Source organism: Microtus ochrogaster, unplaced genomic scaffold (genome assembly GCF_000317375.1).
Source record: "Microtus ochrogaster isolate Prairie Vole_2 unplaced genomic scaffold, MicOch1.0 UNK14, whole genome shotgun sequence".
NCBI classification, from domain to species: Eukaryota; Metazoa; Chordata; class Mammalia; order Rodentia; family Cricetidae; genus Microtus; species Microtus ochrogaster.
The window spans coordinates 680,618-692,182 of NW_004949112.1; the positions used below are offsets into that span (position 1 = coordinate 680,618).

Here is an 11,565-nt window from a genome sequence, read left to right on the forward strand (position 1 = left end):
CTGGTCTCAAACTCACAGAGATCCGCCTGCCTCTGCCTCCCGAGTACTGGGATTAAAGGCGTGCGCCACCATCGCCCGGCTTCTTCTTTTTTTTATACAGTGTTTTACCTGCATATCTGCCTGCAGGCCAGAGGAGAGCACCAAATCTCATTACAGATGGTTGTGAGCCACCATAATGGTGCTGGGAATTGAACTCAGGACCTTTGGAAAAGCAGCCAATGCGCTTAACCACTCAGCCATCTCTCCAGCCCCAAGCTTCTTTACCTACAGAGCCACCTCACTGGCTCTCTGTAATTGTTTTAAATAATTATTCTAAGACCAAGAGGAAATGAAATAGTATTTGTAATAACAAAGGCTGGAGTGAATAACAAATACTATCTATGTGATCTTTAACAAGCACTCACTGGTGCACATGCGAGAAGAATGTGCTTTATTAGGGTAGAGGCTGCATGCGGGGTTACTGCTATTTCTGTATACATACTGTCTTTTTAGTGCGTTATTAGTCAAAGGGAGAGGAAGAAAGAAAAGGAGAACCTCAAGCTTGCACTTACGAAAGGCTCAGGAGAATGAAGGCTAGGATGTGAAGAATAAATGGAAGCATCTGACAAACCCAAGAGGAGGTAGCCAGGTGGCTCTGGGGAAGGGAAGCCCTCCAGGTGTAGAGAAGGTTGTAATTAGCCTCATGCTAATTACAGAAATCTTACTAGATTATTAATTTTTCTGACAGACTCTGAGTGAAGACTAAATTCCTTCATTAAACTAATTCCAGTTCAGAGACAACAGTTCTTGGTGCCCATTCTTCTAATCACCTAGGACTCAGCTTTGGACTCAGATTTCTTTAAGGGGCTGGCCACTGGGAGTTTGGCCATGCTCTAGTGAGTATATGGGTAGCACAAATTGAACTTTTTTTTTGTTGTTGTTGTTTTGTTTTTCTTCTTTTCTTGGAGGGTTTGTCACAAGGATGAGGGGCAGACCTGAGAGGACTGGGAAGTGAGTCATCGGGTGCATGATGTGAAATTCCTCCCCCCCCCCAAAATCAATACAAATATTATGTTGGAAAACAAACAAACAAAAAGACACCAGTAAAGTAAAATTAAGAGCCAGAACATATACCCTAGAGAAATTAAGATTCCTGCCTTAAATGTAGAACTTCAGGATGCTTCAGAGAATCAAAGCAGCTTGAATAAGCAAGTGAACTACAATGTTTTCTTCTCTGGAAAATATAAACAGAGGTGCAGAATACTTAGCTTGTCTTTAAGGCCTCCTAGATTGGGTTTCAGCCACTCCCCAACTCTTGATATTACCTCCTCAGGGCTCCGTGACCTAGCCAATTTAACTGTTAGAGCCCTCATACATTTTCCTCACATCTTACCCTGCATGACTGTTCAAGCTGTTATGTCCCTAAAAGTCCTCCTCTCTCTTCCAAGTGCTTGCTTAAGTCCCATCCATCCCTCAAGGCACACCTCAAACCCGTGCCATGCTCAAACTTAAGTCAATTCCTCCGATTGAATCCAAGTTCTCCTGCCAGTGTACCTGGAATACTGGATTCTGAACCTCATTAAATGAGTTACACAGTCTGCCTTATAGTGAGTGATACCTAAGTAACCAAAACCCAACTTCTCTACTATATTAAACCATTAGCTTCTTGTGAGCAAGAACCCCATCAGATTCCTATATGAACAGATGATAACACCTGATGTAGAATGGGTCCCCAGGAAACCCTTCACTGTGAGACAAGAAAAGCACCACACTGCCTCTACAGGAAATCACCACTTACCTTGGCTGCTCCTGTCAGGCAATGCAGAGACAAAGGGACACTGCTTTGCTGCCTCCAAAAGGCAAGCGATGAATCTAGTTTGTGAGGTTTCTGGCCATCAGGAGGCTCCAACTTCAGCCCTAGCTGACCATAGTCTGCTCGACCCCAGGTAAACACCTTGCCAGTTTCTACAAACAAACATAATTTGAATGAAGGTTACATTCTCCAGATGCTCTCAAGGGTAAGCAAAGGGTCACTGGTAAAATTGTGAATGTTTATTTCATTATGTTCCAATAAAGAATTTGAGCATTTGCTGGGAGATGCTCTTGTACACTGTAAAGATTTGTCACTTGTACTGGCTTAACAAAATGCTGATTGGCCAGTAGCCAGGCAGAAGTATGGCAGGGCAACCAGACTAAAAGAATTCTGGGAAGAGAAAAGGCAAAGAGAGAGAGTCAGTCACTAAACAGATGCAGAGGAAGCAAGATGAGAATGAGGTACCAAGCCCCGTGTCTAAACATATACAAGAACTATGGGTTAATTTAAGTTGTAAGAGATAGTTAATAATAAGCCTGAATTAATAGGCTAAACAGTTTATAATTAATATAAGCCTTTGTGTTTCTTTGGGACTGAATGGCTGTGGGACTCAGCGGGACAGAAATTTCCATCTAAAAGCATTGGGTTGGGGGGTAGCTGAGATTTCTTGCCATGTAGGCATGAGGACCAGGGTTCAGATGCTCAGAATCCATGTCAAGAATCAGATGAGGTAGTTCACATCTGCAATCCCAGCACGCCTATGAAGAGATGGAAGGCAGTGATGGAGAATGCTCAGAAGCCTACAGGCTAGGCAGCCTGGCACACACAACAGTAAACAAGAGACTATCTCAAACCAGGGAAAAGGGGAATACCACCCAAGATAGCCCTGTAACCATGGCACAGGGCCCACACTCTTGCAAACATGCAGGTGCATGCATATGAGCACGCACACATACACACACAAGCAGAGATTTGTTTTTTTAAGAAAAAAGAAACCTTGAATATTCATCTGTTCACGTAAGTGGGAACTGAAGTTCAGAGAAACTAAAGAATTCTCCCAAAAACAAACATGTAGAGAGGACACAGCCAGACTCAGAGAAAGAGTCTCAGGCCTACGATGCTCTTGCACAGAGATGGCTTCATGGGTAAATGCCAGCCATGCTGGTGGCCCACCCACTCTCTCCCAGACCCACCACCCATCCTTCTGCTTTGCCCAGATGTCTGGTCTCAACCTTCCTCCCTCCTATGCAATCCAGGGCCTTGTATCCTGACTGAAGTTTCCCATTCCTCAAATCTCTCAGAGCTTTCCCCCTAACTCAATGCTGGTTTCTTGTTTGCCCCTCCTAGTAACATAAGGACTCCTCCTTTACCCAAAGGAGCAATCCTAACAGTCCAAGGCAAGCATATCTGTGTGCTGGAATAAAGGGAGCAAGAGGAGAAAATTGTAAAGAGCTATTTGGAGGCAGAAATGCATTCAGTTCCCCAGCACCATGTGGGAAGCCAGCCAGCACTGCAGATGACAGAAGAAAATGAGGTTTGGAAAAGGAGCAACGGCCTCTCATTCCCCAGATAAGAGAGATTTCACCAAATTCATTCAGTTGTACCAAGTGCTGCCTTTGTTATTCCAACAGAATTTCAAAATCCGACAAGGCATAGATTATTAACAGATTCTCTGCAATAAATATGCATAACCATGTGCGCCATATAAATTCTTTATCTGTGTTTATTTTAACAAAGAAAATTCTGCTTAAGAAACAAAACACCAAGTAATGCATATTAAATCCAAGACAAAGCTACTGTGTTTGGTATCAAAGCTTCATCTGGCCCCACATGAAACATATGGCTTCCAGTGTCAGCTAAGAAACAGCCCAAGATGATAGCAGAAGTGTCAGGAGACCACAGACATATGGGGCGCTGTAGGGATGAATTCTCAGGTTCAGCCTACTAGCAGGCCCTAAGACAGATACACATAAATCTTCCAGGCTTCCTAGGATAGGGGACTGTAGTGGTTTGAATAGGAATGGCCCTCAAAGGTTCTTATATTGAAAGCTTGGTCACCAGGGAATGGCAATATTAGTAGGTGTGGCCTTGTTGGAAGAAGTATGTCAGTGGAGGCAGGTTTTGGGGTGTCAGATGCCTAAGCCAGGCCCAGTATCTCTCTCTTCCTGCTTCCTGCTCATCCAGATGTAGAACTATCAGCTACTTCTCCAGTACCATATCTGCCTGTGTGCCACCAGGTTTGCCACCATGATGACAATGAGTCTAGAAGCCAGTCCCAATTAAATGCTTCCCTTTATAAGAATTACCATGGTCCTGGTCTCTCTTCACAGCAACAGAACACTGACCATGACAAGAACCAAGTCTGTACAGCCCACAGGGACTGGAGACATTATGGAATTGGGAATGGGGCACTGGGAGCACTGGACCCTGCACAGCCACATGCTGTTCCTTTTGCTGGAGCTACCATTTCCTAACGGAGAGAACTACTATTCCAGCTGCCCTTCATAACCTGGCAATTGCAGCCAACTGAGTCTACGTATATACTGTTGGTCCCAAGAACCTTTCCTGGTCCCTCAACTTTCCCAGAAAAGATTAAACTTACCACCTTTGTGTTCTCCAACTGCCACAGTGCCATGGAACAGTTAAGAAAATTAAGCTCAGAAGTGGCCTGCTGAGGGGCACACAGATAAGCTGCCTAGGCTGCATCTGTTATGGTTCAAGTCACTGAACACTCATGAAACCCTCCTCCCTCACTTATGTGGATTAGACTGAAAATAGATGGTGCCCAGTTGGCCAGCTGTCCCTCTATCTGAGCTGGTCAGAATTTAAAATCAGACTGCTTTAGTAGGAGAGTCCTGAAGATGACCAGTGTGTGTGTGTGTGTGTGTGTGTGTGTGTGTGTGTGTGTGTGTGTGCAAGTGCATACATGTGTGTGCATGTGGACACATATTCAGCATCTTTCTCAATTGCTCTCTACCTAATTTTTTTGAGTCATGTCTCCCACTAAACCTGGGGCTTGCCATTTTGGCTAGACTGGCTGGTATCCTCCTATCTCTGCCTCTCCAGCACTGGAATTACAGGCATACACCATTGTGCCTGGCTTTTTTGAGTGAGGATCAAACTCAGGTCCTCATGCTCATCCAGCAAGCCTCTTACTGAATGAGCCCAACCACTGTTTCCTAAGGACTCCGACATTGCTCAGCTGGGAAGAAGTAGCAAACTGCTATCTGCAGGACCACAGGAAGAACTGTATTATCATAAATGGCAAACTGAATCCTTTCTTTCAAATCAAGCAAAATATCTTAAAACTTTCTGCTATTGATTATTGATGCTTGAGACAGGCAAGACTGCCAGACTATGGAGCCATCATTATTACATCTCCAATGGCAACTCAACCGTTACTCCACTTACATAGCACTTTCCAAACATTAACTAATTAATCTTCATACTCTCTGGGGAAGAGACAAGGCAGAAGGCAGGCCAACCCAACAGCCTCAAATCTAAGCTTAGAACACCCTCCTCTGAGTCTGTTTATACTAAAAACACTGTACAGTAGAGGGCTCACAAGGGAAGAAGAGGACTCCTCTTTTAAAGAGAAAGTAAGGGGCACCTCCTAGGGAGATGGCACTGTCCTAAGACACCAGTCTAAAGAAGCCTCATAACTCTGACATAGATTACTAAGATAATTAAATGACTTGAGAAGTTAAATAGCTCAATCGAATTCCAACAGCGGGTTATAGGATCACGGTTTAAAACAATGGGGCAGGCAGAGATGGCTCAGTGGTTACAAGTATCTGGCTGCTAGTGCCCACATCAAGTGACTCACAGCTACCTGTAAATTCAGCTCCAATGATATAATGCTCTCTCCTGACCTCAAGAGGCACCTGCACTATACAGCACTCACACGTGCACATATACCGACCCAGAGTCTGGTGGAATGTACAATGATATCCACGTGCAAGGAGGCAGTGCCCTGCTCTGTGTGCTCCAGCTTCTCCTACTAGCAGGACCTCCCAGAAGGCCATGCGGAATTCAGAACTCTAGCTGTATTCAACACTTAGACTATGTCTTTATGTCACCCAGAGCCAAAGAAAAATAATCTCTACACACACACACAAAAAAAAAAATCTCATTAGTACGCACCAGACATGTGCCCTAAGCTGAGGTCAGGTCATGAAGCTAACAAATGACCCTTTTCCTCAGAGTAAAGAATTATGTATTGGGGCTGGAGAGATGGCTCAGCGATTAAGAGCACTGCCTTTTCTTCCAAAGGTCCTGAGTTCAATTCCCAGCAACCACATGGTGGCTTACAACAATCTGTAATGAGATCTGGTGCCCTCTTCTGGTGTGCAGGCATACATGCAGGCAGAATACTGAGATTACTGTATACAAAATAAATAAATCTTAAAAAAAGAAATATGTATTAATGTGGTTAAAAAATAAGTCTATTAGTATCATCCACAAAGTATGTGTCTACAGATAAATGACACACGAGAGAGAAATGCCAAAGGAGCTCAAAGTGAAGTCAGAGAGTGAGACCTGGTGTACAGGCATGACCATGTGAGATGCTACATGGAAAAGAGACACAGAAAACAGCAGGGGCTGAGTGAAGAGAAAGGACCACAGAGAGCATTCTGGGAGGACTCCACTCAAGCTGGAACTTGGAAATGTCTCTGGTGATGGGATAAATGCCATTTAAGATGAACTTCTGGGTAAGAAAAGAAACCAGAAAAGAGGAGGATATGAAAGAACAAGAAAGAGATAAGCAACGCAGAGAAATTCGCAGCCCCATGTGAAGCCGAACCAGGTTCCCAGGATGGAGTCAGGGCTTCAGGACTGACAGGCTCACTTGCCACGGGAAAAGACCAAGTGGTCCCTAAACTCGGTTGCTTGCCATCCTTTATCAGTAATAAGGTTTGTCAGCCAATATATGTACTTTCAGTTATTGTATTAAAATGTACACTTGTGTTTCACCATTTATAAATTGTGGCCATGTATCCTTATTTAAAAATATATAAGATAACCCCAGCACAGTGACTGACTGTATCTGCAGCCAGGAGGATTGATCTAAGAGGCAAGCTTTGGTGGGTTACACAGGAAGTTCCAGGCTCCCCTGAACTACAGTGTGAGACCCTGTGTAGAATATGTATACAGAGAAAATAAAATTTACTCAAAACTCAGAACATTTAAAAGAACGTGAGAAAACTGGAAAAGAAGGGGTAGCATTCACATCACGCCCTGGTCCCTCACACTTACTGTAGAAACCACTGCAACCAGACCTGGGAAGACAGCGGACCTAAAGCAGGTATGGGGCCTCCTGAAAGAATGCCTGGCTGGCCATCCTCTGGCCGAGGTCTGTCCACGTCCTGAGGTGGCAGCTGGCATCCAGCACTTGTGTAGCACTGACAGCACACTCACTGGGCACTGCTCTAAACACATCATCTCTATATGCTGAGTGCACAGTGTCTGGTCCTCCACCTAGGCCTGAGAAGGAGGCAGGGATGTACTGACAGGGACATGGCACCCAAACCTCAGAAGCTTTAAGTTAAAGAAGGGAACCAGCCTAGAAACAGAGCCTAGGATATGCCGGGGCCTACCAGGATGGAATTCCTAGGGGAAAAGGGGAAAAGAGGAAAAACTGTCACATCTCGTCCCCACATTAGATGAGAAAGAGGAGATGAAGAGCACACCGAGATTTCACCATTTCATGACTGGTGGTAGGGCAGAGATGCAAGAACAAGGGTCTCACTTAGATAAGTCATAAAAATGATCTCATTATCAAGCTATTTAACTGTTCTGAGACCTTTGGCAAACATTTCATCAAACATCACATGCTCTTAAGTGAGAGAAAGATGACCAGGCACAAAGCTGGAAGGTAGTAGCGAGGAGTGGTGGTGCACTCCTTTTAAATCCAGCACTGAGATGGCAGAGGCAGGCAGATCTGTGAGTCTGAGGCCAGTCCAGTCTACATAATGAGTTCTAGGACAGCCAGGACTACCCAATGAGACCTTGTCTCAAAGCAAACAATCAGGGATAGGGAGCCCTCTGCTGTCAGAAGAGGGTGGTAAAGCTCTGTCCTCACCACCCTACCCCATCCATCCAGCACTGTCTCCCCCCACGGTCACAGCAGGTGCTATGGTTGCTATCAGGAGCTCCTGGCAAAGAGACACTCCTTCCAGAGAAGGAGTCTTAAAGGGACAGAAAGATGGGTGGGAGGAACATCCATATTTTCTTAAAGACTGTCCAAAAAGGGAGCAGACCATCACTGATGATAACAATTTGACATTAGCCAAAGGGAAATCCATGGGTCAGACAGAGGCAAGACTCTCTCTTCAGTCTTCCCAATCCAGCTCCCCAGGAAGCTGTGAGTCCTTCTGGAAGGTGCACACAAGAAAGTCACTGTCAGCTTGTGAATTTGTTCTGGCTGTAGTTAGCTGTTTTCTGGTGGCATGTGCTCTGCACCTTGGAAGGAAGGTAAGGGTGACCTTGTTAAACTCATTCTCTGCTCTTTCGTCTTCACTATGTGCACAGCCTTTCAAAACCTGGTTTATATCAAATGGGGAAAGCAAACTGAGCTTTAGTGTACATTTATCTGTTTCCTGATGGTGGATATCATGTGACCAGCTGCTTCAAGCACCTGTTGCCTTGACTCCCCATGATGGTCTGGAATTTGAACTGTGAGCTAAAGCTAACCCTCTCTCCCTTGAGTTGCTTTTATAACAGCACTTCATCACAGCAAGCGGGAGGGAAACTAAGTCACCCAGCATCACCCACTGATATAGGCATGGGGAAGAGGATTTCAGGTGCCAGCAAGCAAGCCAAACAGCTTCCATCCTATGTGCCCCGATGCTTTCCACAGGCCTCCATCCTCTATGCTCCTCTTGTCACCCAGGTTATATCTAAAGCCCACTAACCTGGTCAACTCCTACTTACCTTCACCAAACCAGATGTGTCTGTGCAACAACCTAGAGAACCCCCGCTCAAGGCTTTGAGAGCATTTATCTTAACAAAGAAATATATATGCACTGGAAGAACTGTTAGGTTAATGTCTGTCTCCTCTAGAAAGTCAGCTCCATGATAATAGAGACTGGCACAAAGTTGGTACTCAAGAAATACCTGTTTCCTAGGGGAATCTAATCATCCTCTCCTTTACCTCTACTGAGCTTTGCCAACTCTACATGTTATCCCTAAGTCTCGTCTGCAGAATTATAATAACAACATGCCCCTTGAAGGGCTACTTCAAGGTTACCTTTGCATGAATCAGACAGTGGTTTGAATAAGGATGGCCCCCATAGGCTCATATATTTGAATGTTTAGTCATCAAGGAACAGAACTTTTTAAAAGGATTAAGAGCTGGGGTCTTGATGGAGAAAGTGTGTCACTGGGAGAGTAAAGACTGGGAGTGGGGGGTTACTGTGAGGTTTCAAACGGCCATGCCAAGCCCAGCATCTCTCTCTCTGCCTGCCAGGTAGGGATGCAGCTCTCAGTATCCAGCAGGATACTGCTTCAGTACCTGCCTGCCTGCCACCATGCTCCCAGCCATGATGGACTAAACCTCTGAAACTGTAAGCAAGCCCCCAATTAAATACTTTCTCTTGTAGTAGTTGTCAAGGTCATGGTGTCTCTTTACAGCAATAGAACAGTGACTAAGGCAGCAATAATATGGCAATATGAGCCAATGTTAGTATTATCTTCCCAAACTAAGTAACACAGCCTGATCAAGGACGCCCATGATCATACCCACAATTGCTAGCAATTCAGCAAATCTTCTTAGCCAACCCCAACCCCAAGCACAGTCTTAGAGTCAAAGGCACTGACCATCATGAAGAGTAACAATGAAGGCTTCATCATAGGATTCTGGACTTTCTTTCTTTGTTTCTTTCAAAATTACTTCTATATGTTTGGGTATTTTATCTACATATATGTTTCTTTCCTTTCTTCCTTCCTTTCCACCCTTCCTTCCTTCCTTCCTTCCTTCCTTCTTTTCCTCCTTCCTTCCTTTCCCTCCCTCCCCTTGCCCCAGATTCAACATAGTGGCACAGCAGAAGCCTCGGATACAGATCAACTGAAGCTGGGAAAACAGGAGAGATATAAAGCAAGGAGAACTGGGGAGAAGAGGGAAGGAGAAAGAAAGGGAAAGAGGAATGAGACCAAAGGGGAATGGAGGGGAGCAGAGGGACAGGACAGAAGGCAGGAAGCTTTGGCCAACGGCTCATGAGACTACATTCTCATCTCAGGTTGCATTGCCTGGAAAAGGCCCTTCTCTCTAAAGTCTGACTTTCACATCCATAAAATGAAGAAGGCTCAAACAGACAACTTCTCAGACATATGCAAATATAAAACTTCAATAATGGTGGCTCAAATTCTTCAGGGTCAAATGAGTGATGTGCTATTTAATTTTATTGACACCTTGAGAATCTTCAGTCTGTCATAAAATGAGACATTCGCTCTAATTTCAAAGGCCACCTATATAGTTGATAATTCAAATAAAAATTGAGACTCAATGATGAATCCTAATTTTAGTAAAATTTCCCAAATTTCCAAAGTCACATTATGAACAATCTCACATAGGAAAAGTTAATATAGGAATACAACTTTCCTTTGTGCTTTTCTCAACTTCAAAGGAAAGGCCATCTGCAAAGAGACTACATGAAAAGATGAGAGCATGGGGGAATTTACTTATCAAGAATGGACTGTTTGGCTGGGGAGGAAGCTATCGGTCGAGTGCTTGTCTAGTGTGCATAAAGCCCTGAGTTTGATCCCTGTATCCCATAAAAACAGAGCATGCCTGTAATCCCAGCACAAGGCAGGTGAAGGTAAGAGGAGCAGAAATTCAAACCATTCTAGTTTACACAATGGTTTTAGGCCAGCCTGAGCCACATGAGATGCTGACCCTGGGACTCGGATTTGGTGTCACTCCCGCTCTACAAACAGGTCACACAAGTTAAATACCTGATCAAAACCACAGAGCTAGCAAATGGGAGAGCATCAGTAATATTAGAGCAAGTATTCTAAAGGCGCTTACTCCATGCCATCACTATACATACTGTCACAATTAACTCACAGAAGCACCCAATGAGTAGGCTGAAACGAGAGGTTTGGTCTTGGACACAGAGCCAGCAGCTATCATGGCAACGTAATGGATGAGACCTAGTCACCTGGCAGCAAAGGCAGCATCCTTAGCCATTGTTCATTTAGCACACTGTCTCTTCTCAGGTTGTTCACAGTCCCAAAGACACACACCTGGGTCAGAGGCATAAAGGGAGCCAGGCTAGGGGTGATCTTCACTCTTAGCCCATACGGCAAAGATCCCACAAGACACAGACATTATAGAAAGCTACTCCATTCAATGGCCACCAAATCAGAAATCAGGATGGGCCAGACTGGGCTGCAGATCTGACTGCAACATGCAGAGTCCCAAACAAAAACAGGAAAGAACAGAGCTCTAGGCTGATGGAAGGCCTCCAAGGATCCCCAATCCTAACTCATTTAGTAGCTTGCCTTCTGGTCAGGCAATGTGCAATGTCCCCAAAGACTCGTGTGTTTGAACACTTGATCTTTGGGGTCTTGGAAGGTTGTGGCACTTTAGAAGATTTGACTAAGCTGAAAGAAATGAGTCACTGAAACCAAAACCGGACTTGCTGAACATAGCGGACAATGAGGACTACTGAGAACTCAAGAACAAGGGCAATGGGTTTTTGATCCTACTGCACGTGCTGGCTTTGGGGGGGCCTGGGCAGTTTGGATGCTCAACTTACTGAACCTGGATGGAG

At 44.7% G+C, this 11,565-nt stretch overlaps 1 protein-coding gene across 7 annotated transcripts in view; it reads right to left on the reverse strand.

Moving 5' to 3' along the window:
* The window catches only part of Sergef (secretion regulating guanine nucleotide exchange factor), a 213,679-nt gene that overhangs the window by 158,348 nt on the left and 43,766 nt on the right, over positions 1-11,565 (reverse strand). For 4 of the 7 annotated variants that reach the window (XM_026789121.1, XM_005366754.3, XM_026789120.1 and 1 more), the window contains one exon: positions 1,778-1,944. The exons of 1 other annotated variant lie outside the window; for it this stretch is intronic. In XM_026789121.1, the coding sequence (XP_026644922.1) occupies positions 1,778-1,944 (167 nt within the window). Of the gene's footprint in view, positions 1-1,136; positions 1,214-1,777; positions 1,945-11,565 lie in introns of all 7 variants that reach the window. 2 more of the 7 variants (XM_026789123.1, XM_026789124.1) reach the window with 1 other exon arrangement.